Source organism: Hydra viridissima, unplaced genomic scaffold (genome assembly GCF_058129835.1).
Source record: "Hydra viridissima isolate aposymbiotic clone 2 unplaced genomic scaffold, HvirCarnegie_v1 scaffold_9, whole genome shotgun sequence".
In the NCBI taxonomy this organism is placed as follows: Eukaryota; Metazoa; Cnidaria; class Hydrozoa; order Anthoathecata; family Hydridae; genus Hydra; species Hydra viridissima.
The window spans coordinates 16,904,792-16,927,496 of record NW_028324308.1 but is presented as its reverse complement, the minus strand read 5'-3'; the positions used below and the strand labels follow the sequence as shown (position 1 = coordinate 16,927,496).

Sequence of the window (22,705 nt, the reverse complement as noted above, 5' to 3'; positions counted from 1 at the left end):
ATAGATATACTCCTAAATTGTGGCCCTTAGACAATATTCTTTCCTGATGAAATTTTGATCAATCGATTTAAGTTCATTTCTTTGCTCTTTTTGTTTTTTTGGGCTGGTGCGTTTAAATGGTTCTTCGTTTCTTAGAACGATATGACGAATTGTGTGAAACGAAGATATTTCTGACATTTAGCTAAAGTCCGGTAGGTTCTCGTGTTTATGTTTTCATTCTGTCAGAATTATTTTGCTACCGACGTTTGCTACTGAAATCTTCGTGGCAAATCCAAAAAATGCAAAAGGTGACGGCATAAGTTATTAAATGTGTTTAAAGAATTCGCGTCAAACTAAATTCATAAAGACATTATTAATCAAACAATCTATAAGTTTTTTTTTTTTTTTCTTTTTCTTTTGTTGTTAATCGCGATATGGAAAATCTTAAATTCATAAAGGAAACCTACTTGCGGGATTAATGATGACAATAATTTTAAGCTGCAGATACCGTTAAGAAATAGATGGTAAACTGTTTTTGAAGATTGAATTAATTACCAATACATTCTTTTGTAATCATTCATCATTAACATAGTTTTACTCATTTTTCTAATGGAATTTACATAAAGTTTTATCCTCGCAAGTAAAAATTCACTTGCATCTATATCGCCTCCGGAAAGAAGTTTTAATTTCAGTCATAATCAGTTAAAACATATTTTTATAGTTACATAAATAGATAACGAGCAAATAAAAAATTGTAATGAGCAGGAAAATATTGACTGCGACTAAATCACTGACAAATTCTTAACGATGAGTTAATAGTAAAAAAAAAAAAAAAAAAAAAAAAAACCACCAAAGCAAAAAAGGCTGAAATTATTTAGTGTTCTTCATAAAAGGACGACTATCACAATCACTTTTATGGTTAACACAATAGAAGACGATTTCTGAATGTTGATAGTTAAAATCAGTGACAGCGCAAGACGTTTTGCGACCATACTCCCAGAAAAAAGCGCCGATGAACGCCCGTGAAAAGATTGTTCTCATTCAACGAACATGCCACCTCCGACAAGATTTATAGCAGCATAGTTAAACTTGATGATCTAGTATCTGATTATCAATTTTAAAAATCCGGGCTCTATAATCGAAATGCAATACAGATTTTAAATGTTCGTCATAAACTTTCCAAAAAATTTTGTAATATTTTCAAAAAAACTGTCGATATATTTTCTCACAATTTTAAGAAATGTTTTCATATTTTGAAAAATTTAATTTTAAAAAAAGTTTTAGATTGCAAATCGATGAAATGGCAGTTATTAAGACGCCACTAAAGTTTTTTACTTCGAAATTGCCTGTGTTAAGGGAAAACGCGGTATCTAGCAAGGTTTAATGACGTAAAAGCAAACGTATCTACTGAGATATTGATTACGAAGCACTTTTTGATTATGAAAAACCTAACGCATAATTATGTAAGGTTCTTTACAACATTTTTTTTTTTTAAAAAAAAAGGGTTGACCGATAATTTAACCATGATGATGAATTTTAATTAGCTAATTAAGCTTAAACAACTACCATTAATTACCATTAAGATATCATCAGACGTCGTCACTCAATCCAATTGGTTGTATCACACCGAAAGTGCTTATTTATTTAGTTATGGAAGTAATGTGACAACAACAGAAACATTTCACTGACGTTTTTTTCACCGTCTTTTTATTTGCACCGACACATAGATTAAGTCTCTAAATCTATAATCATTTTCCAATTTTATGTAGCCGACTTGAGATTTATTGCGCGCTGACAAACCTTTGTTTTGAATGATAGCTTTAATTCCAACTCAAACATTTTTTTGTTTGTGTTTATTTCGGATTACAGATCAGACAGAACAGGGAGTTTATATGCAGTCGTTAAAGTCTGTCTGAAAAAGAAGCTGGTGAGGGCATGATGTAAATCGTTCGTTGCGATCATCGTCCAAAAACTATTTTCGCAGAATATAATAAAAACGATGTTGCATTATAGGAGCAATATTTTTCAACTGACTTTTGGAACTGCAATAACCCTCCTGCTTCTAAGGAACCCTTTTTTTACAAATCACCTGGATAAAACATCTGTCTAAAAGACGTTTCTGCAATATTTAAATTAACACAACCACGAAAAAGTGTTTATGCCAAAAATTAAACATGCTTCAGGCTTCAGTCGGTTTTTCGATGGCTCAATAATCTGTCTATTATACATTGAGTATAATACAAAAAAAAGATAAAATATATCAAATGCTAGAAACTATTGGAAGCTTTCATCATTTTGTGCGCTTAGTTTTAATGGCTAATAAGAGTCCCATGCTAAGAGCCGCTATATCACAAGTAGAGGGGAGGAAGGGGGGAGGAACCAACAAAAAAGAAGGAACCGTTAAGAAAATATTTTGAGTTTAATAATATTTAAAATTTATATTTTTTAGATATTTTTTAAATCTAATTTTAAGGTCTTATAGCTTGAAAAATATTTTGCAAAAATAATTTTTTCTTCTGTTTGGAAACGAGAATTTGTTAAAAACAGTAAGCGGTAACGAGTGGTCTTCCCGTGACGATTGGTATTCCATTTACCTGTAATTACGTCAGCTAATTTCTTTTCTAAAGATTAAAACTGTATTTCTTTGAGACGAAAAATATTCTTCAAGATAATGCATGCTAGGTTAAAATTGTCACATTCTTTTACCTGTGTAAGCAGTTGGTTATGCGGCAAATTAAATGAGTCAATAAGCGCCTGTTTACACACTTCTTGCAACATTACCAGCACGATTGTACCGAAAATGGAAGTACAAAAAACTGCGGTCAACTAATGTTAATAAAATATTTAGATACTATACAAAACTTTTTTTTTAGCTTAGCTTTTTAAGTAAATGCTTATTTCAATCCAAAATAATTTCAAGACGTTTAATTCAGAAGCGCGCCTGAATTCAAAAAAAAAAAAAAAAAATTAAAAACTCGACTTTCGTATCATTAAGATGACGTCAGATCTTTAATTTACACGCTCCCACGAACGTCAAGCGTGGATTTTTAAAACGGTTTAGACTAGCCTTAAAAAGAAAAAGAATTTGAATCTTGAAAGAGTCTTGAAAATAAAATGATGGAAAAAAAAAAAAAAGAAATAGAAAAAAGTTTTAAATAGGAGCGAAAAATTGCGACTTATTTACACTTTCTATTCAAGAGATTAAAATTCAGTCAACTAAAAAACGCTCTGTCAATCTGCTATAAATCATTTTTATGCAAGCGCTATAAAAACATTTGGCTACATTTTAAAATATTTCATTTTGCTCTAAGTTTTAATATTCTGTCATTAAATAGCGTTTCAGCTTTTCTATCATCACCTGTACATGATTATAAAATCGGGGAAAGAATATTTTCGAGAAAATAAAGTGTTTTGTTTTAGAAGATATTTTCACATTAGTTTCTTAAGTTACCGGCATGTCTAGACCACGATCTCAACTGCAATTCTTCAAGAAAGCGATTAAGCTCCAATATTGTCTAGCCATTAATTATGAGACGTTTTGTATTTCGTTCATACCGTTTTTCCCATTAGTTGTCGTCACTCTAACCGCATTATAAATAACCTATTTCAATCTTGTGATTATTGCTCATATATTTTGCTTTTCGCAATCGCCAAAATGTTATTATTTCCACGTTTTTTTTTTTTTTTTTGTTTTGTTTTCTTTGCATAAAAATTGATGTTCAAAGGTTTGATTCTGGCAAGCCGCTTCTGTATCATTTTTTAATTTTTATTAACCTTGGCGCCTAATCTATCACCTGGTTAAAACCGTGAAAAAAGGAAATATCGGTACAACTTTCGAATATGTTGTCGAGAACCAATCAGAGTAAACTGTGATTGCGCTTCACAATAAAATGTTATACGCTTCCTTAGTCACGTTATCGCACAAACAAATTGAGGGTTCAGAGTTTTTTAAATAAAAATTTCATATTTTGACTAAATAAAAGTAAAAATGTGCATACCTAAATTTTATTGGCATAATTACAAGAATGAAAAAGTAAAGTTAAAAAAATAAGAATTAATCTATTTAAAAATTAATACCGTTTTTTAAATGACACATTAAAAATATATTTTTTGACCCCCTGCATAATTTGAAATTTGTTTTAGCTCAAACATCAATATCGGATCCAGACAAGCACACCATAAGAAAATTTGTTTTAGTCGGAAATCTATAGCTATAGCTTATGCGTATAGTGCGTATGGAATGAACATCACGTTGGAAATTTTTTTCAGTTAAACTGTCTCTATATGGATCTAAATAAGCGAATATTAACGTGAGCAGTTATTAGAGACGTCAAATCTTGTTTAACTTTTTTTGTCTCGACAGTGATAGAAGTCGCCAGTTTGTCTGATAATTATAGACAATACCAGTAGCAAATTGAAGAAACGATTAACATCCTTTGGTTCTGAAACAAATCGGCTGTTGAGAACAAAGTTATAATAATTGTTTTGGGTTTTCAAACCATTTTTTACAGTTATTATATTGGTTTGGTAGTGAAAAAAAAAAGGTTTAAACAAAACCTAATTCCGCAAAATATGGCTGCAAAGGTTACTGAAAAAGTTCAGCACAATGAAAATCCTTTGCTTCGTTTGATTTTACAAAAATATACAGAAACAGCTCGTAATTCGATTCATGGCCCAGTCGCCTTAAAAGACGATTTTCCGCAAGTTTCATTAAAGAATACAACTCAACGATCTACAAATGCAGAAATACCTATTGAGTTTCAATTTAGGACCACCAATCTAGAGGGGTATACTGTTGGTTGTTTTATTATTGGAGGTGAAAAGCGTTTGTGTTTTACTGAATTGGTCCATACAGTCTTAAAGGACATAAATGTCCAGCAAATATTTGAAAAAAGAGATAAACTCTTAATATTTACATCAAAATGCTCACTGAAGCAATTAGATGAATTAAAGTATAATGGTGTCTTGCCATGGACATCTTCTTCAAGTAACTTAATTACAAAAAGTGATGCATATAGGTTAATAGGTGCTTTGCAAAGTCACTTAGCACCAAAAGATACAAGTAAATCCAGCCCAACATCTTTTGGAGTTTATCATGAGTGCTTTGGTGGATGCACGGGGACCTTTGATACTGAACTTTATGTGAAACCCCAATCACTATGCATAAAGTGTGAAGAGTGTAAAGGATTGTTTTCCCCACCAAGTTTTACTTCTCATAGTCATACAACATTTGATAATATCCATACTTGTCATTGGGGATTTGATACAGTTCGTTGGAGGTCATACTTAATGCTTGTGGAAGAGCAAGTCAGCGAAGATTTATTGAAAATATGGAACAATGTTAAGCTGAAATTTAATGTTAATAATAGTTTCAAAAATCATAGTTCAGATAAAGATCAGGACAGTCTTAAATACACAGCAAACAAAAGCAGAGACTATGTGCGACCTTTAGAAATTTTTTCTTCTAAATATGCATGTCAACAAAAAGATAATCATTCAGCATTTCAACCATGGTCTTTTAAAAGTAAACAACATACAGATAACTCAATCAATTGTTCTAAAAGCAACAAATTTACAATGATACAAAAGCCAAGTCATTCCAACATTCTTTCAGCTTACCCTTGCTCAACAAAAGCTGGTAAATCTCATGGAAATTGTAGGTTCCAGTCTTCAGCTTATATGGACTGTGTTCAATGCAAAAGTGCCATTGAGTCAGAATGTTCTACATTTTGTGGACTGGCTCAAGTTTCTGATAAGTTAGATGAAGATGTAAAGCCTAAAATTGAACCAAACTTTAATAACAGTTATGATAATTTTAGTGAAGAAAAGTTAATTTCTGTTGAGTTATCAATAAACAAAACATTAGAGAAGTACCTTTCAAAAGACATAAGAAGTACAGCAGATGTTAAGGAACTAACGCAAAAAATCTCTGCTGAGTTTAAACAACTACATATCTCACAAGTTGACAGGCTGCAAGAAGAGCTGATCATAAATCAGCGTCTAAAAACTGAATTGCAGCTGATTAAAATGGAAAGCGACAAGAAACTTGCAGACATGAGAGACACAAAAGATCGCATCGAACAAGAGCTTGAAACCTTACATAGAGAACGTCAAAAAGTAAGTTCTTACTTATCGATCAATTACTGTATGGGTTTTAATGGTTTCAATTGCTTTATCAAATTATTTATAGCTATGTGTTTATGAATATGCATATCTGTATTTATGCTTAAATACATTTTATATGGCTCAACTGTTTTTGTTTTTTTTTTCCTTAGGAAATAAGTTTGTTTAACCAAATGAGGTGGGAGCTCAATCAAGAGGTCAGTAAAAGAAAATTAAACAAAGAAGAAGATTTAGAAACAATGAGAAAAGAAAACCTCCTTCTCAAAATGCAACTTGAGCAAATTACTATTGATCGAGAAAATTTACATAAACAGTTGACGTGGCAATTAAGCAAAAAGAAAACACAGTCCTGGACACCGTTCCCATCAATGGCTCGAAAGTTTTCTGAAAGTGAAGAGGAGGAGTATACAGAGACTAATTCATTTAAAAGAGCTTCTAGTCATTATGATCCAACAATGTCAAATAGGTAATTAAATTGTTAAGTGCCATTTGTGTATACAATTTTGGTATGGTCATTGTAAGATTAATTGTTAAATTTCAAATTGTTTAGTGTGGGACACCTAAGCCCTGCTCTAAAAACACGTCGAATGGATTACTCAAGAACCACTACCCAACATCAGGTTTCTGTTGTTACTGCTGTTAGTGATGACAATAGTGACATAGAGGTGGAGGACTAACAGGTACTTGATTAAGTTTTAAAATGGAGTTCACAAAATAACTGTTTTATCCTAATGCTAACTAGAATTAGTGTTCATATCAATTAGACTATTAATCTTTGTTCTACTTTGTTCAGAATAACTGCCAGTGATCCCCAGACTTCAAGATTGACATTAATCTTTTAAAGTTATTTTAAAAAAAACAAAAACTGTCATCTTGATAATCCTCAGATGTCAAAGGTTTTTTCTAAACAATAATTCTGTGAAGTCCAGCTGCTTCTCAAATGTTGCATGGTTACTTCTGTGAAAGCTAATCAAGTCTTTTTTGATATGCATTAATACCAGCCAAACGATATAATTAACGATATAATCGGCTGGCAGCCGATTCGATTTATTTTAATCCCGGCTTAAGAAGTCCTGCTGGTTGTATTTGAGTTTTGAATGAATATTTAAAGATTCTTATTGCGTTTCTCTCTCTATCGTGTTCTGTAGTATGCTTCATTTTTACTGAGCAGCCATTATGTTTTTCAGAATTGTTCGAATTTTTTTCGAAATTATCTTTGGGAACTTAGTCTCTTTAATAATAAAAAAAAACCTTATTTTTTATCAGACAAGTCGCTTTTTATTTTGATATTTTTAACAATTATCTTAAGATATTTTTGTGTAAAAAAAGTTTTTATTTTTTCAAGTGGAGCGGTTTTTTTCTTTTTTTCTTTTCTTTTTTAAAGGTGAACATAAACTTTTTTAATTTTTACAACTTCAACATATGTCACCTATTGTAAATAAATTATTCTTTAAGTCAGTGACGTATGTTACTCGGCGTATGTAACTCGTTATAAATTTACTGAACAAAACGAAAAGTCTACCCTTCCGAACTCTTTCTTAGGACTGGTAGTATCAAGAAGTTTTGAAAATCACCCTCGTTGATGTCTAATTTTCGTTTTAATGAAAAAACAAAGTTAAGATGAGTTCAATTAGATAAAAATTTAACTCAAAGCTTACCTCACTTTTGTAATAAAAATATTTTTAACTTTAGCTTAAAACCCCCAGGGTTGAGGAAAGTAATAATGCAGAATTATTTTTGGCGTTTTGATTCGGATAATTCTGCATATTTTGAAAATATTCATTTTTTTTTCTCAACATCGAGGCGAAAAAATTTGAGGCGTAATAAAAAAACAAACAACTTAAGACGTAAAGAAATGTGCATCGTTTGATTGTTCATAATAAATTACACTGTCCTCTAAAGCATAAGCAACTTTTTTTATGAATCATATAAACCAGTATTTATTCTTATCATTTTGCATTTTTTTCGTGAGCATAATTATATCTAAATTTTAGAGATTTTTAACCTTAATGCGAGTTCTGTAAACAAAAAATTACATGCACTTGTATGAAAAAGACTGAAGCTGTTAAACTCAAAAACAAGACAACTTGTTTTTGTGGCAATTTCTTTTTGTTTAACTCCCTTTCTTAATAATACGTTCTCGAAAGCTAACTTATACTTGTTTTCTGCAATTATAAAAAAAATTAATCTTAAAAAAAAAAAATCAATTGTAAGACAGAAACCCTTAATACCGTAGGTTTCCCTAATTCCGAACAAAATCGTACTAAAAGTTGAATAATTCCGCTTGCTTTTTGAATTTCAAATTGATTTTTTTAAATAAATAAACTGGAACCTAAATTGAATCGAACCATATTAAGCAACAAGTATATTTATTATAAAAATATTGTTATATTTTAAATTTAAAAAGAAAAGTTTTCGTTCGGAATTAGGAACACGTGTTCCTAATTCCGAACGTACAAATCAAATCCCAAAAAATGGCATTCAAGTTAAAAAAGTAAATAATTTATATTTATATTTAATAATAATTTGTATATTTATATTTAATAATAATTTATATATTTAGCGTAGACCTCTAGATTAAGGTTAGGTAAAAAGATTTTTAAAATTTAAAATTACTTTTACTTTAATGTAAGGGTATAACATTGTGTTGGTGTAGAGTGTGCATCATCTATTTATTAGATCCTGTCTTCCATTATTTTTTTGTAATCAGTTTAAAAAAAAAAAAACTTCACAGTCACTTCCTGTTTCTGTCAGTTAACCAGATAAAATCTCAGTTATTAGTATCAGGTTGGTTGCACCCATAGCGAATGCTTCCCCATTAATCAAATAAAAACTTTTTTTTATTAACAAACGTTAAGATAAACAAGACGTTTAGAAATTCAATAAAAAGGTTAAAAGCGTTTATAAGTTTCTAAGTTAACGTCGTTAAAATACTATTGTTAAATATTGTTGTTAATTACTTGCAAGTAAAAACGCTAACTTTTGCAAAAAAAAAGTGCATTCCAAAATCTGTTCGGAATTTGGAAAACGTTTTAATTATGCAGAAGAGTAGTTTTTAAGATATCTTACGAAGTATTGCTAATTTTTGACTTTTTTTTTTCAGATAAATAATCACCATCAAATTCTACATCGAAAAGTACGCAATTTAAATTGTCTTTTTTTTATTTAAGTCGGTTTTGTATTGTTGCTTTTTCAGGGTTTTAAAAAGTGTTTTGCATGCGATTAAAAAATTTAATGGTATCAATATATATTTTGAAAATATTTCTTCATACTCTCATAACCCTAGTCTTCCAATTTATTAATCAGTTTCCCTTTTAAAAATCCCATAAAAAAAAAAGATGTAACAATAAGTGAACTAAAGCTGTTCGGAATTAGGGAAATCTACGGTATTGCAAAGTTCTCTTACTAAAACTGCGCAAAATCGTTATCTAAAGTCAATGTCAATCCTGATAATACAACATCGACCGCAAAAATTAATATTGAATCGTTTTTTTTTTTCAATTAAAGTAGAGCTGTTAACAAAGTTGCTAATGTTTCGGAGCACTCCATTTTTACATAAAACAAACACATGCAAAGCAACACGTTTATTCATTTTCAGGTAGTCATATTTTGTATAAATCATTTCCTTATATGTAATAGTTACAATTTGATTCTATTTAAAGAGTGTCTTTTTTTAGAACAATTGCTGTATTCAATGATTGAAGTTGAAAAAACAGTATATTTAAAATGGTTGCTTACGTTTTGAAGGACAGTGTATAAAACTTCGTGTGAACATTTTAACAACTTCTTATAAATTATTCATCAAAACAACTTATCGACAGCAGGGTTGGAGACGTAAAGCAGAAAAAAACAAAATTAATCAGAAAAAAAAAAAAACTTTTAAAAACATCTTTAAAACATTTTTGTACAAAAATACGACAGTTTCTACGACAGTTTCTACGACAGTTTCAAGTCGACTCCAGAACCTCGAACAGGTGGTCTAGGTTTAGTTCATGGCTATGTTGTTCCACTCGTTCATGATAGCAGCCTTCAAGGAGTTGAAACATTTGTGGGGAAACTGATGAGCTCTTACTGAATTAACGTCTGAGTAATGAAACTGACTGAGTAATTTAAGGTTGAAAAATTAGGTAAACTGAGGGGTCAAAGTTCTATTGGCTAATTCTTTAATAGGTTGTTTTTGAGCCAATTTTGAATTTTGAGGAGAAGCTTTGTCCTGCTGGAACTCAATATTGTTCTCTTGAGTGTAGTAGACATTTTTCCAGGGCTTGACATGGTTCTCCAGGATTCAAATTTACCCCGCTTAGTCATTTTTTGAACCAGTTTTGTTGAAAACCGGAGACATTTCGAGGCCATTGGATGAAACCAGTTCAAACACCATCACTTATTTTGAATTTATCTGTTCTGGGATTGTCTCAACTGGTCGATGACTAATAAAAAGATTGGTTCGACTGTTGGACGCAGGGCCGCCGAGAGGGGGGGGGCCAAAGGGACAGTTTGTCCCGGGCGGCAGATGTCGATGGGGCGCCAAATGCCAAAATAAAATAAAAATAGTTTTTTTAATCTTAAAATACCATAATTGAAATGTATATATTACTCGCGTTATATCATTATTTTTAATTCCTCGAAAAAATAACAAACTGTGAATACGATTTAGAAATAATTCTATTCAGAATTTAGAAAGTAATAGTAAATATTTTTCAACTCTTTACGATCAACTTATTTATAGTAATTCATGTTTAAGATTTATATTTAACTATTGAAATATTGATTTATGACATTAGCTTTTTGAGATTGAGTTTATAATTTTTTGATAAGTTTGCGTAGTTGATAATACTATTATTTTATTGATGCGTACGGTTATTTACAGTAACTGTTAATAATGAATCGTAAAAAAACTTTCTGGTGCCCAAAATAGGGCATTGGCTTCCAAAAGGGTAAAAGAATGTGAAAAAAATAAACAAATGCTCCGAGAATTACGCTGGTTTGAAGGTGATTTAGTAGAAATATATAGGTCTATATCAGGCTTGGACTGGGCCGCCGGGATACCGGGAGATTCCCGGTGGGCCGGTTGGCATAAAAATTGTATTATATTTTTAGTTAGGCTACATTATATTATCCAAATAAAATGTAAATTAAAGTTCAGACTGGTTTGAAAGAGAAAAGAATCAGAGCAAATCAACTACTTGAAAGTGCAAAAGATAAATTTCGTATCAATGTTCACAACATGGTAATGAATCAAGTAATCAGAAGTTTAAAATAGAGATTCTCAGAGCATGGTAGTCTATATGCTGATTTATCTTGTTTAGATCCAAGAAATTTTGCAAAAATTTTGAAAAAAATGCCTAGTAGCAGATTGCAGCATCTGAGTGGGTTGCTCAGAAAGTTTGATGCTAGTGTAACAAAGGATCAGCTTTAAACGGAATTATCGGACTTTGCAAGGAAATGGGAAAGTTTCGAAATAACTCTTGAAGATGAATATAACTTGATATTTGACACGGAAGTATCTCACTGTGTCTTGGACAACATGTAACAATGTAAATCCGAAGAATCTGAAACTGTCTTTACAATCCCAGAAGTGGAAAACAGTGACAGCCACAGAAATAAATGCAAATCTTGCAAAAAATGTATTTTTTGTTGTTATTTTGTCCTCCAGAAGTTTAACTTGCATAGTCTTGCGTATTCAAATTTGTTTCTGGCTTAAAAAGTTGTGCTGACATAATCCTCATCACAAGTTGCTTGCGAAAGGTCATTTTCGAAATTGAAACATATTTTGAACAGAATAAGAAATTTGATGAGCCAGTCAAGTTTACAGTCAATCATGCTGATGTCTTGTGAAAAAGACGTTCTTCCGAGAATTAATAACGATGCAATAATTGATGTCTTGGCATCGACTAGTCAAACGATGAAAAAGTTGCTATACTAGTTAATATTGAATAGCGATGGTGTCTACTATTTCTAGACTCCAACTAACAGCAGTGTTTTAGAAATATTTATTTTTATCAATATTTAGGCAGAGAAGATTAAATTTTTTTTTTTATACTTTAAATAATAATAAACAATAATTTTATAAAACGCTAATTATCACGTTGATGGGCTCAGTGACGCAACAGCATTTAAACTACTACTATAAGTTAATATAATGTTTTTTGACCCACTTTTTTTTAGTAATGATGAAAAGTTTACATTAAAATATATAATTTCTAAAAAAATCTCGCCTTAAAGCCTATTTTTATTGTGATAATTAAACTTTTTTAGCTTTTAGTTCAGTGACGCAACCTAATTTTTACAGATGTGTATGTGATAAAAAAACACTTGAATTATTTTTAAAGACTAAAGGTGTTTTCACTCAAGACATATGTAATGTCAAAGATTCTTTCTAAACAAAAATATGGATATGTTTTGTTTAAAATATTGCAATAACTTGCCCTCAAATTTTACTCACTTTTTCGAATAATAAAAAGAAAAAACAGTTGCTAACATTCATCAAATTTATCTACTCGGTTCAAATATTTTCTACTCAAAATATATTTTAACAATAATTTTAAGGTGTTTAAACTACAATTAAAGAAAAAAAATCTTTTGAAAAAAGAAATTTTTAAACACAAAATTTCCATCGTGGAAATAGCCATATGTGTATATATATATATATATATATATATATATATATATATATATATATATATATATATATATATATATATATATATATTTATATATAAAATTTATGCAACATACAATGAAGTGGGCTGCCTTGACCAATTTTCCCGGGCCGGTTTTTCAAGCCAGTCCAACCCTGGTCTATATATATATATATATATATATATATATATATATATATATATATATATATATATATATATATGTTATTTTCGAAGCAATTTACGAATATCTTCGAAATTAATCATTTTTCATACAACGCCAATATACGTTGCAGAGGGTGAAAGATCTTTTAGTAGACTTAAGATTATAAAAACCATTTCAGAGCCACCATGGGACAAGAGCGACTTTCAAATCTTATGATCTTGTCTATTGAAAATGATCTTGCGAAATCATTGTCATATGATGAAGTAATTTATAACTTTGCCCCGAAAAAAGCTCAAAAATTTTATTTAAGTTAGGAATTGTTTATACTGCGGTTAGTTAGCAAAAAATGAAATAAAGTTAAAGTAGCTATAAAGGCATAATGTACTTTTTTGCTTCTATGCTAAATATATGTATGAAGCGAAATCTATAAGGGCGCCAAAAAAGGTTTTGTCCCTGGCGGCTTAAAGGCTCTCGGCGGCCCTGGTTGGACGCAGAATCAACTGTGAACAACTTCTCATCAGAGAAGAGGACGGTTATTGGCATCTTCTTGATGATCTTTAGAAGCTTTTTTGATCTTTCAAAACTTTCCTGACCCCAGAGCCAAGTTTAAAACCATCCTAGCTCTAATTGTCCTTCTTGTCGATATTTCTGGGTGCTCGTTCCTTATCTATTTGGTTAAAATAAATCGTACATGGTTATATTACGCAAACTATTTCAAATAACTTTAAACTTACTTGATATATTTCGTGGAATAAAATCAATCACCATTAAAATATCTTCACATAATTTAAGCTTTTTTATAATCTGACGGCTTATAATAAAGTTATAAAATACTCACTGATAAAATCAAGGGTGGGGGTGCTCGTTCACAGATTACATTTAGCCATTTTCCTCTATGACCTAAAAATGTGTATCCAATGTTAAAAAATATCCTTTTGAAGAGTGATGTGTTAATTGGCTTTTATTGTAAGTCATCTTGAAATCCTCGATTAATGTCCATACGGTTTTTTTTTCAGTTTAAAGTTATACAATAATTTCCACTTATTTCACCAATGAGAAATGCTCTTTTGCGTTTCTATAAAAAGTCAACAACAAAAAGTCTTTTGCAAATTATTCCCAAGTGTATGTACCAAAAAAATTTTTTATCAGTTTTTTTAAAAAATAAACGTCTTACGAGATAAAATGGTACAAAACGTCTTACGAGATAAAATGGTACAAAATCATTTTCTGGGAAATCATTAGTGTTGCTTGAATTGAATGATTTTATTTGGTGCTTTTTGATAATTGATGATGCCTAATTTTTTCAAAACTCAATGCAGAAAATTAGTTTTTCTCATCTGCATGAGGAAAGGTGACCAGGAATGGACTGCAACATAAGTTCTTAAATTCATTCAATGAAATATTAACTTCGAAAGTTACAAAGTTCCACCGGCCACCTGGATCACTTGCCATTTCTAGGTTGGAAGACTAAGGGATATTTTATAATTGCACTATGCGGAAGCAATCGTGTAAAGGGATTGATATAACGTGTAAAGGGATTGATTGAATAAAAATCGTGTAAAAAGATTGTATAACGCAGTTTCCATTTTCAATCACAAACTTGTGTTTAAGTTATGTTTTTCTTCAAAAAACAGAAAAAAAAAATCGTTTATAGGTATGTGGAAGGTTCCACAGAAACAAAAAATTTCTGCAGTTTCTACTTTCTTCGGGGGGAGGGGGGGTCGCCTATTGGCATGTTGCATCACCTCTTATAACAATTTTTTTGTAGGATGTTTTTTTAAACTTAAGTCATTTTTAAATTCTCAGTAAAATAAATCCTGCGAGGAGAAAATAAAAATGACGCAGAAGAAAAAAAGAAAATATCACCCGTGATCTGTTTCATACTACCTTTTTTTTTAACAGCGGACATCTGTTCTAAACTATTTCTTTTGTTTTGCTTCACTCTTTCCATAGGTAAACTCACTCCCCGATCTTGAACAGTTTATGTAAACACAAATTAAAATTTTTGTTCGAGTTTTGCAACAGAAATCGTGTTGTTAGACATGTTTAATCTTCGTCCGAAGCACAAAATGTGCAAATTTAACGCTGCCCAAAGAAATATTTTGTAAAAAGAATGTTGACGAAGTTTGGGTGATAGTAAAAAGAAAATTTCATTATGCGACGGAAAGGAAGCACAGAACAACTTTTCGTATACCACAATGGGAAAAACGAATTCGTCCTTTTAACCAATATTAAAGATTTTTGCCGCTACCTGCTACCTACCGTGTTAAATATTAACAAACCTCTAAGAACCATATTTTCTCATACGTTCTGTATGAGAAAATATGATTACTTCATCTCTTCATCTTTATATCCGTCGGACAAAAAAAGTTTCGGTGTCAAACGCTACCGAAGATGAAATTCCTCAACTGGGATAATAAGATAGGATAAAAATGCCTGATTTGAAATACTTGAAATGCTATAATAGATATGCTATAGTAGGTGGAACATGTTTAGTAGGTGGAAACACTTCGTTTAGTGCCATCCTTTCTTTAAATATTATTATATGAATATTTACATTTGAAAGTACGGTTACTTTACATCTAAAAACGGTCACTAAAAAAAACAACTCAAACATTAAATTTTTAAATTTAAAAAAAATAATTTTAAAAACGGTCACTAAAAGAAAAACCTCCAATATTAAATTTTGGCATTTTAAAAAAATAATTTTAAAAAATAAATCATTTTTATAACTTAAATCTGGATTAACATTTAGCCCACTTAAAAATCTCCTAAAAAACCATTTAAAATGAAATCATAAAAACCCTGATTCAAAAACCTACTTTAAGCATTTCAAAAACCTACTTTAAATCGTTGTATTTCGATTTAAGTTGTATTAGTTGCAGAAAACAAACACTGCAATGGTTCAACGATGAAAGCTTGGCGGAAAACTTATAGCGCTTTCTCCAGCGAAATAGTATTTTAAAGTCAGATTAATCGTTGTTAAAAATGGTAGATTAAAATGGTACCGTGAAAAATTTATTTATGTTAACAAAATTAAAGTTAATAAGCATATTCCCCATTACATGGAATTCTTTTTCAAGGCTTTATTCGATTTTTTTCGACAGAATAACTGGGACATAACCATCTTCGAATTTACGGACGTATGAGGGGATAATGAGCGGTAAAAACCTGCATAAAAGAATGTTTATAGAGTTTATGCTTTAACGACCGAGAAAAAATAAAACTCATTAAAATCGAATATACTGAGAAAATAAATTAAAAAAAACTGAAACTAAAATAGAAAATATTTTTTAAACGGGTTTAAATCAATTTTAAATCTTTAAAATTTAAAAAAAAAAAAATCAATTTTAAAAAGTGAAAACTTAAAGGATTTTTTTTCCAAAAAATTTGACTTACACGATACTTTTAGGGAAGTTTCAACTTGACATACTTGAAGATCTGCAAACTCACATGGCAAAAGGGTAACCTTTATTTGGCTTTTACGTTCGCGCATTTTTTTAAATTTGAGGAGCTTAAGTCAAAGAAAACTGAAACAAACACGAAGTATTTTTATGCGTGTTGCATTTTTTAAAATTATATTTCTTTTATTGTATGTAGTTTTACTCTCCGAATTAAGCGATGGTAATCATCATTAATCATCTTGTAACGGTCATTCGAATAATAATTACGCTCATCATGATTTACGTCATCTAGATTGAAGTTCACTCTAGCAAATAATTGTAAAAAGTACACATAATATATACCTATCTATTTTTACATCGAGCCATTCTTTATATATCAAACTATTCATCCACACTTCAGGGAGATTTTTAGCACCTAATTTACATCCCAACAATGCTCCTGCCACAGCTCCATTAGTGTCTGCATCACCTGCCTAAAACACAATGATGAAATAATCAAAACTACTTTACAAGAATCTATTAATTTAATGTTATAAGAGATAGTACCTCCATAACAATTTCTTGCAAAGCATCACGAAAATTATCCTGTTTGAGGGCCCAAAATCCAGCTCCTAAACATTTGTATGTGTAACCAATATTCTTGTACTCACAAAGTTTCAACGAAGAAAGTTTTTTTTTATGCATATACCATTTAAGTTCCTTTCTCTAAAAGATAAAAGAATGAGCCATCATGATCATCATTACCATCATGATCAACATCATGATAACAATCAACATACCAGTTTCATCAATGTAATAAAAACTCACATGAGCCTTTTTAGCCAATAACAATTTTGAGGAATCATAGGCATTCTTTACAATTGCTGTAACGTCAAAGGATCCGTCTTTCTTAATGACATCTGGAAATCTTTGCAGCATTAGTGCAATAGCTGTTGTCATAGCAACTGTAGAAGCTTGACACCTATAGAAAAGCTACAAAAATACAAAACTTGTTAGTTCTCACTGATAATCATTTAAACCATTTTAAACATTAAATCATTTTAAAAAATTTAAAGTTTCATTAAGTTAAATATTTAAAACATTGTAGTAACAAACTTAAAGATAAACAAAAATTTGTAAAAGAAAAGAAATACTAAAATAACCACCTCGGATCAAAGTGAGTGACCTTACATATCTCTAAGGTGTTTTCTTTCACTTTCAGCAAGGAGTTGAACTGAAAAGCTCCTAATACAGAGGTTCTCATTAATGCACCATTTGGAGCAACTGAACATCCAGATTCTTCCCATATACTTTGAGCAGCCTTAAATTTTAAACAATTTAGTAAAAAGATAAAAATTAGTTCTTTAAATAAATTATTCCAAACTATTTGTAACTGTTTTTGTAAAAAAAAAAAAAAAAGGTCATCCTGATTGATATAATGATTTTAAATGTAAAATATCTATGAAAAATATTTATACCATATAAGAAATTGTAAAACATTTAACACTTACAGCATGTGGATCAGTATCATAGAGTTGATGGCGAAGAACATGCGAAGTTGTTGAGCCAATACCCATTCCTCCTAAATCACCAAGTTCAGAGAAACCTTTTTGTGCCCAATTCTTTAATTTACTTCCAAAATCATAAGCAGAGACCTTTACATTAAGATCATTACATTACATAAATAAATATACATAGATACATACATAGATACATAGATACATACATAGATACATAGATAGATAGATACATACATACATACATACGTATATATATATATATATAAAATGAATTATTACAAAAACAGAAAATATACTTTGCCACATTTATCTATAATTGACATCATGATTAGTATCATCTGATCAGTGTCATCTGTCCAATCACCTGATACAAAACGTTGACGATGCATGTCTGGAACTTTATGCTCAAATTCAAGCTGTTTTTTGTCTCCATAATACTGTAAAACAAAGTAAATTTTAAAATTAATTTTAAAACTTTTCGTCCAAAAAAACTGTTGAAGATTTTTTCTTAATAAAACAATCAGCGTGTTTTGTCCTTGCGAATACATAGCACAGTACAGAGTAATCAGCTATTTTGTCCTAATTAAATTTTAAAACTTACTTTGTTTTACAGTGTTATGGAGACAAAACATTGCATAGATATTTCTTAAAGAAGATCTTGCCTAGGGTGTCCGAGCTTTTTTAAATATCCGGTCAGATACCAGATAACTTAAAATTATCCAGTCAGATAATTTTTAGAAATTTGTATCAAGGAGAGCAGATTTTTCATTTACGAAACATATAACAGGTATTTTATTAAGCCAAATATTATAAAATATCACCACAGTAACATTGTAAACTGACAAGTTTTGTTTGGAAGCTTTTTAAAATAAATGATCCTTCTGAATCGACAGCAATTTGTATTCCATGTGGAAGGCAGATTAGCAGGGTATCTAACAATTCTGGTAAAAAATCGTTTTCCACAACTCCACTATACAATCACACCAAAAAGTTTCATGAGTGAAATGAAAAAACAAATGTCTACTGAAGATAGTATTTCATTAAAAAGATATGATATTAATGCTGAAAAGTCAAAGCAAACATATCAAAAATAGCTATGATGATTGCTTTAGATAACCAACCATTCAGTATTACTGAAGATGATGAATTTATACAATAGAGAAAGCGCTTCCTCAATTGTATGATGATATAACAAAAAAGGTTTTCAACGAAATTACAAAATCACAGTACATAAGTTTCATTTCAGATATTTGGACTTGTCCATCGTCTCATGAAACATTTATTTCTTTATCAGGACACTGAATAAAAAAAACTATTGCACACAAATATACTGTACTCTATGCTTCACATTTTCCAGAATCTCACACAGGAATAAATACAGGCTGGGGAGTTCATCAATATGTTAGAATGCTGGAAAACTAATTCAACAAGAAGATATATCTTAGTTAAAAATGGTGCTGTTAATGTCTCTATGAAGTAAACTTGTTCATATGTCAGTCCATTGCACAACTCATTTATGCTTGTAACTAGTAATTGTAATTTTAACTAATTGCAGCTTGTAATTAAGGATGCTATTTTATCTCAAATATTAGTGATAGATTTATTAGCTTAAGGTTGTAGGATAGCAGGCCTTTTTAATTATTCATTGAAGATATCTACAGAGTTTAAGTTATTGCAACATCAACAAAATGAAACAACTCTACTTTTAGTATAAAATATCCTCACTCCTTGGAATAGTGCATTCTTAATCTTAGAACAACTTCAAAAGCTTAAAAGAGCAGTTCAAATATATTTAGCTGATCATAATGAGCTGCCAACATTCACATCAAATGATTGGATATTCATTGAAAATCTATTGCATATTTTGAAAATCTATTGCATATTTTGAAAATCTATTGCATATTTTGAAACCTTTTTATGAACTTACTAAGTTTGTGAGTTCTGAGGTTTGTAGTTTGTCAACAGTATTTCCAAATATATATAATTTACAAAGATTTTCATCAAAACTTAATTAAAAAGATGATACAGTTCAAATAACAAAACAACTTTTAGAATCTTTAAATAAGAGATTCTTCTCTCAAGATAATCTGGATATTACAAATGATGAGAGATATGTTTTATCCACCATTATTGATCCTTGATACAAGCTCAAATTTCTTTGTATTAATAAAAGAGTGCAAGCAAGACAAATTCTTTTATAGGCTGTAGTAAAAAAATCAAAGAAATAAAAATGAACTTTTGCTAGGTGTTAATATTTCTCATAGCTTCAAACATTTAACATTTTTAAACTATAATACCAAAAGTCAAAAAAAAAAGTCAATTTGACAGAGAATGACTTTAACTCTTGCTTTTTAGAACTTGCAGAATACAAAGAAAATGGAGGTATGAACTTTTTTTTTCTGTTTATAAGAAAATTTACAACAAACTTGTCTTTTAATACTATTTGCCAAAACTAAATAAAGTTATCAATTTTTATTATCATTAAAATTCATTTGATTTTTATTTCATTATACATATTTACAGATAGCTGATTTTAGTGTTATATTTATATTTATTTCTTGTAAAAGTTTTGTAAGTTGTTCATGAAAATTGCCTCGCCAATTTTATTTTGTTCCATATTAATTACTAAAACATAATTACAAAATTCGTATTTTGTAACTTCATTTGTTACTATTTTTCAGAAAATGGTCCTATAAATTCAGATCAAGTCTCCCTTATACGAGCTGCTCAAGAAGTTAATATTTTTTTAAGCACTCTATTAAAGATAAAGAGAATCATGCTTTAAATTATTGGAAACACAAAGAAAAGTTTCTGCCGCTAAAAGAATTCAGCCCTTAAATTATTAGCATCGACAGCGTCTTCTGTATTTTCAGAGAGATTGCTCTCTGAGTATGGGAATATTTATGAGAAATCAAGGCTGTTACCTCAATGGATTTTTTAAAAATATCAAAAAAGGATGATAATTTTAGGGAACTTTTACCAAATTGACAAATTTGAACAACACTTAATTTTTTTCCTTAGTTATTTTTATCACCTAAACAAAAAAAAAATGTGTTCTCTGTGTCTTTTTAAGTTTTTGTTTCTTTCATGCATACCATAAAACATGCTTACATAATTTTTTATGCAAATAGTTAAAACTTGTATTTACTAAGATCTCATTCTTACAGTCATTATAATTACCATTATTACTCTCTAGCATTACTGCGTATATATGAAAACAACTTTTAGCTAAATACCTTTAAAATAATTAAAACACTAAAGAAAAAAATTAAAAATTAAAAAAAAGATGATAGAACAGTAGCACAAGCCATATTCATAATTTTCAAGGCTAAAAAAACTTTCTATAAATCTAGTTACTTGCTTAATTGTGTGATGTAACTGCGTTTTCTTTTAACACAATAATTTTATTTATAAATATGATTCTTTGGCAACTAGAGTTTTCCTTAGCACAAACCTCAGCTCAGGAGAAATTCTAGCTCAGGAGAAAAACTTGCTGCAGAATGATTATGAAGAAAAGTCATTTACTAAATATGCTATCAATAACTTGAGTTAAATATATAAAGTAAACTATTCCTCAACTAAGCTATCCAAACATTTTAACACAAAACATTTACCCTCTTAGCTTCTTCTTTCACCATGAACTCTGTTAACAAGCCAATTGCATCGCCAATGGCATTGCCATAAATTAAACCTTTGATATGATCTTCTAGATAATCGGCATCATACTGCTATCAAAAAAAGAAAAGGAAAGAATAACACTTATGTTTTACCAACAAATATTTTAAACTTAATTTTACTTGCTCATCAAAATAAAAAAATGAACGAACTTATAATTTGTGACTTATAGAAAAATAGTGAAAGAAACAGAAATTTTCAAAAACTTTCATTTCATTTAAACAATAACAGAAAACTCACATTATATATTTTAATTTGATTGTAAACAGATTATTTACATTCTAATTTGTTAATTTCACTAAACTTAGAAAGAGATTAAAAAACTTAAAATTATTTCATTTAGCTTAAACTTTCTTAACAACTATATTTATTCAAAATAAAAAGGTTTTACACACTCACCTCCATTCTTTAGACTATTGGTCCATTATAAGATATTACATTTAAATTTCTTTAATTGTAAAATGTATGACGCTACTGAAAACATAAATCACTAAAATAATAATAAAAACTAAATAATAGCAATAACGGATAAACTTTATTTTTACATTACCAATATTGCACATGTGTAGTTATATTTTGCATTTGCAATATTTGTTTATTATTATTTTTATTTATTATTTTCCAACGTCTAACTTATTGGACATGTTACATACAGTCATTATTTAAGATAATTTTTTTAAAGGCTTTTTTTGTGTCAAAAAAACTACATTTTTCCCCCTTTCAATTTTCAATTATTCTTAAATTATTTTTTATGCTTTGAGCCACCTCAAAAAAATGACCCATCTTATTGATCAAAATGGATTAATGATCTCATCAGGACCTGGATCTTCCTAAGAACAAAGAAGAACCTATTGCTTCTAAATTACAACAAATGAATTTTTTGATTGAAAGTACAAGTTACATCATATTTTACAAAAGGACTCAACAGACTTCTTTAGGGGATTTATTTTATTGTAGTGATAACTTAAAACAAGAAATGCTTTTTAAAAAACATTAAGCCAAGCCTAAGTCTTAAAGCTTTTCTCCTCTACAAGGGAAATATCACTCCAATTCTGATTGATTATTATTCAGCTTATATGTAGAAAATTTATGAAAAAATTTTATTGTAGAGGGAATGGGCTTTAGGCAGCACATATATGGGGATATATAAGTGGTTACCCTATTCATATAGCTTGGAAATAAAAAAAACTGCAGCTTTCTCTGCAGCTAGTAAAGCTGTAC

The 22,705-nt window shown here is 29.7% G+C and overlaps 2 protein-coding genes and 1 long non-coding RNA gene across 7 annotated transcripts; 2 read left to right on the top strand and 1 right to left on the bottom strand.

The window, feature by feature from the left end:
- Window positions 1-35: 35 nt before the first annotated feature.
- LOC145185096 (uncharacterized) lies at window positions 36-7,623 on the top strand. Its single transcript, XM_090098155.1, has 5 exons — window positions 36-191; window positions 4,123-6,096; window positions 6,255-6,568; window positions 6,653-6,782; window positions 6,896-7,623. The coding sequence occupies exons 2-4, from the start codon at window positions 4,552-4,554 to the stop codon at window positions 6,777-6,779; spliced, it is 1,986 nt and encodes a 661-aa protein (XP_089954281.1). The 5' UTR covers window positions 36-191; window positions 4,123-4,551; the 3' UTR covers window positions 6,780-6,782; window positions 6,896-7,623.
- Window positions 7,624-9,202: 1,579 nt separating this feature from the next.
- LOC149884321 (uncharacterized) lies at window positions 9,203-9,897 on the top strand. Of its 2 annotated transcripts, none has more exons than XR_016455747.1 (3): window positions 9,203-9,238; window positions 9,610-9,700; window positions 9,780-9,897. It is a non-coding gene; the product is annotated as an uncharacterized LOC149884321 (long non-coding RNA). The 2 variants fall into 2 exon arrangements; XR_016455748.1 differs by having other exon boundaries at window positions 9,221-9,238; window positions 9,613-9,700.
- Window positions 9,898-15,837: 5,940 nt separating this feature from the next.
- On the bottom strand, window positions 15,838-22,705 carry LOC145186079 (uncharacterized). Of its 4 annotated transcripts, none has more exons than XM_090098163.1 (9): window positions 21,884-22,020; window positions 21,424-21,537; window positions 18,106-18,246; window positions 17,801-17,944; window positions 17,456-17,610; window positions 17,118-17,271; window positions 16,857-17,015; window positions 16,653-16,783; window positions 15,838-16,077 (listed from the first exon to the last, which is right to left on the bottom strand). In XM_090098163.1, the coding sequence occupies exons 1-9, from the start codon at window positions 21,887-21,889 to the stop codon at window positions 15,993-15,995; spliced, it is 1,089 nt and encodes a 362-aa protein (XP_089954289.1). In that variant the 5' UTR covers window positions 21,890-22,020; the 3' UTR covers window positions 15,838-15,992. The 4 variants fall into 4 exon arrangements, with proteins under 4 accessions (XP_089954289.1, XP_089954290.1, XP_089954291.1 ...); XM_090098164.1 differs by having other exon boundaries at window positions 21,424-21,534; window positions 21,884-21,998; XM_090098165.1 differs by lacking the exons at window positions 15,838-16,077; window positions 16,653-16,783; window positions 16,857-17,015 and having other exon boundaries at window positions 17,118-17,282; window positions 21,884-22,705.